General features: G+C 43.0%; 1 protein-coding gene across 1 annotated transcript; it reads right to left on the bottom strand.

The window, feature by feature from the left end:
• Positions 1-715: 715 nt before the first annotated feature.
• On the bottom strand, positions 716-3,227 carry selenou1b (selenoprotein U1b). Its single transcript, XM_076298950.1, has 5 exons — positions 3,082-3,227; positions 2,643-2,734; positions 2,207-2,347; positions 1,309-1,473; positions 716-1,147 (listed from the first exon to the last, which is right to left on the bottom strand). Exons 1-5 carry the CDS (start codon positions 3,224-3,226, stop codon positions 1,034-1,036), a joined length of 657 nt encoding a protein of 218 aa, XP_076155065.1. The 5' UTR covers position 3,227; the 3' UTR covers positions 716-1,033.
• Between the last annotated feature and the right edge of the window lie 283 nt (positions 3,228-3,510).

Below are 3,510 nucleotides of genomic sequence, written 5' to 3' on the forward strand. Positions count from 1 at the left end.
CTTCACAATATTGTGCACTGTAGAGTCATGCCAATAAAACACAGAGCACACAGACCCTGCCAGTGGTGGGATGAAACAGACGGTCATTGTGCTCTGCTTTCCAAAACAAGATCACTGACTCAACACAGCAGTCAGTGTTACATATCTCATTTCATAGACTGCACGGCTATTTACTTAATCATTTGATTTTTTTAAAAACAGGATGTTGAAGGGGACGCATGTGACTTATGTGTAATCCAAGCAGAAAGGGGATAAAGTTGAGTTTGTCACTGGGTCAAAAGCATTTCCAGGGTATTTCAATTCAGACTTTCAATATAAAAACTAATGAACCTGAAATATTAGTGATAATGGTACATCACTTCTCAGTGCAATGGTGAATCTGAAAATTACAGCAAGAGATAGAATACTTTCACTAAGCAAGTTCCTCAACCAGAGAGCCATCTTTGAGAATGCTTTTGGCAGCATTTCACACACAAGCCACACCCATTCACAAACCCCTCCATTAAAACAATCCTACTCTTTCGCTCTTTCAGCAGACATCTACTTGTACTCTGCCTTTTCTTTGTTAGGTTACCAATACCAATCAACATGCTCTAGTTTATAACTAGAAAAGAAACATGCTTGAGCAGTGATGAGGCTTCAAATGCACTATGTTAAGGTAAAAAAAAGTCAGACACAAATTTGTGTTAGCCATTTATTTGCAGTGATAGACTTTTCTCTGGTCTGTCTGTATTGCATTACATTGACTTGAGTAGGTGAAAGTGTGAAAACATCAAGACTGCTTCGTCAAAGAGTTTAGAAACAGTCCTTCATAGGTACTACCACACTTCTCTTCATCAATGGCACAGCACACTCAGCCCTCCTTGTGTTATTAAGCAAACGTGTGCAAGTCCACATTGTGCAACTCCATGTTGGCCAAGGAGCAAAACTCCCAAGAGGAGATTTGCTGAGGTTTCTCAACAGCAGAATCTCAAGGCTCAAGTGATGTCATAATCCCACAGTATGGGCTGCCGTGGCGACCGCCGGGTCAGTGCTAGTTGTTAGGCACAGGCACCAGTTCCATGTGGATGTCACGCACCGCGTTAGCCACGTGCCGGATGTTGACTTTGTCCCCAAATTCCATCTCTCGGTGTTCAAGGAGGATTCCCTAAAAGGGGTCAGAGGGTTCATGTTAACAGCCCCCCCATTTTTATGGATAGGTGCCTTACATAGAAAGCCTGTGTGTGTGTGTGTGTGTGTGTGTGTGTGTGACTATAGGATGAATCTAAGAAGCATGTGGCATAGAGAGTAAAATTAAAAAGGACCTACTTGACTCCCTGGTCCGATGACAAACACTCCTCCCATGATAAAGCCCTCTCCATAAACGTTCCCCAGGAAACCATTCTTGAAAGCCCGATAACCATTCATCCAGACCCCAGACCGCAGGAAGCCCGACAGACCCATTTTACGTTCCCGAGGGCCAAAGAACCGGCGCTAGAAAGAGGGAAACCGAGCAAACACAAGCCAAGGTCTACTGTTTAAATCTTTGCAGTTTTTATACTGTATTTGTCTGATCAGTAAGTATCACATAAAAACTCTAAACATTTCAGTTATTTATCTAGATTAACGACTTATCTTCAAACCACCACGGGGAAATGTAAAACACAGACTCTGAAAGCTTTTTTGCTTCCACAGTCATCCCATTCCATGCTATTGAGAAATGTTATGTCTGGGTTTTCACCAACCAGACGAATAATCTGAGGTTCCCAGTCGAGGCAGCGGTCAGGACACTGGTTTCAAGGTATTTGTAGGATTTGGGTGGGCACGAGGCAGGGAGGGAAACACATTTGTGCTAATCCACATTTGCTGAGCAAAGGACGTAAAAGTAATACGTTTTGCCCATTTTTACTGGGTAATAATTTGGCGGGTGTAGCCAAGAACCGCCAAGAAGTCATGCACCTTGCTGTGACGACAATGTTACACAGCGCAATATGAGTCATTGCATAGTCATGGCTGTGTACACACCTCTGTGTATATTCTAAGCCATACACCATTACAGATGATTATTGCTTGAGGGGCAATGAAGGCAGGGGTATAATTCAATTAGCTGTTGAGCTGAAACTGCACCTTTCACTGCAAATTTCAAATGACTTGGCTTCAGTAGAAGACAAGCAGACATAACTGTGGATGTTATGCACATGCAGGGCTTGGAAAGCAAGGATGGCACCTTCTCGTCCAAGTAGATCTCTCCATTGAAGTAGGGCCTGAAGTTCTGCACCTCCTCTCCGACGTCTTCCTTCACCACGGCTACCAGAGGGATGCCCAGCTCATCCAGCTGAGGCTTCAGAGAGGACAGCTCAGAGGCCTCCTGCAAGAATGTGAATGCACACACACGGTTAGACAACCACCCACCCACACAGGCATGAATGCACACACCCACACAATTACAAAAGCACTCACCCACACAATTACAAAAGCACTCATCCACAAACACAGACACAGACAGTCATAAAATAACCACACCTTCCACATACACTGGAAATTGTAAATCAATTGTTGCAAAACTCCAAAACTGACACTATAACAGGATTGAATCAGTCACATCGACCAACCTATCATTAAAGCATTAAAGCAACAGTGCGTGTGATTGTGTGTAAGTATACCTCTCTGCACAGAAATCATCCAGGACGCCTCACTGCCATGATCACAGCCCCAGACTTCTCCCATAGCGTATTTGCCTTCACTGCTTTCTTCTCTGAGAAAACACCAGCATTGTAAACAGTAATGTGAAAGGGGTGTGTTTATTATTATTATTATTATTATTATTATTATTATTATTATTATTATTAATAATAATAATAATAATAATAATAAAAACATGAAGTTTATCTGGTTGCGCATATAGTCTAACACAGAGCCTATTTGGAACTCATTGGCAGGGTTTACATTTCTACATTTTATGAACTCACTCCAGTTTCCTAATCCTTTATTGGAAATGTCATTAAACTGAGAACAGGCCGGTTAGTCCAGTCAGACTCTCAATTAACTAAAATCAACTTTCGATTTTTACAGAGGAATAGCTCCCTCAAAGTGACTACAAACCTCCATCCAGCGTTTTTAGCTCGGTTTCCTCCAGGTAGCGTAGTGTGGCTCCAAGGGGCTGAGTCAGAAATAGATCCGTGAAGGAGCGCAGAAGATCGGCAATTGTCGAGACGACAGACCCCACTGTTCGAGTCACTAGCTCCATACTGCCGGCAGAGCAGAGTGCTGTGTGCTGGATGAATGCAAGCTGCGAAGCCCAAATCACAAGACGCTGCACCGCATAGACCAACTCCCTTCCTCACGAGGTCTTAATCATTCACGCTAATCGTGTATAGGCTAGTTGCACAACTTGAAACATGCAATAAGGTTATGTCTATTTTCTTTCCGATTAAGTAGAACACTCGCACAAAGACATCTGTTCAATTGACAGCTAAAAAAGGGAATTGATTTTCGGGTCAATGCCAAACCTGGTCAGAAAGTCAGAGTAGC

The sequence above is a fragment of the Alosa pseudoharengus genome, unplaced genomic scaffold (assembly GCF_046254945.1).
Source record: "Alosa pseudoharengus isolate Yale_2024_CS ecotype anadromous, Long Island Sound unplaced genomic scaffold, YU_APseudo_1.1 YU_APseudo_1.1_scf_21, whole genome shotgun sequence".
Taxonomy (NCBI): Eukaryota; Metazoa; Chordata; class Actinopteri; order Clupeiformes; family Clupeidae; genus Alosa; species Alosa pseudoharengus.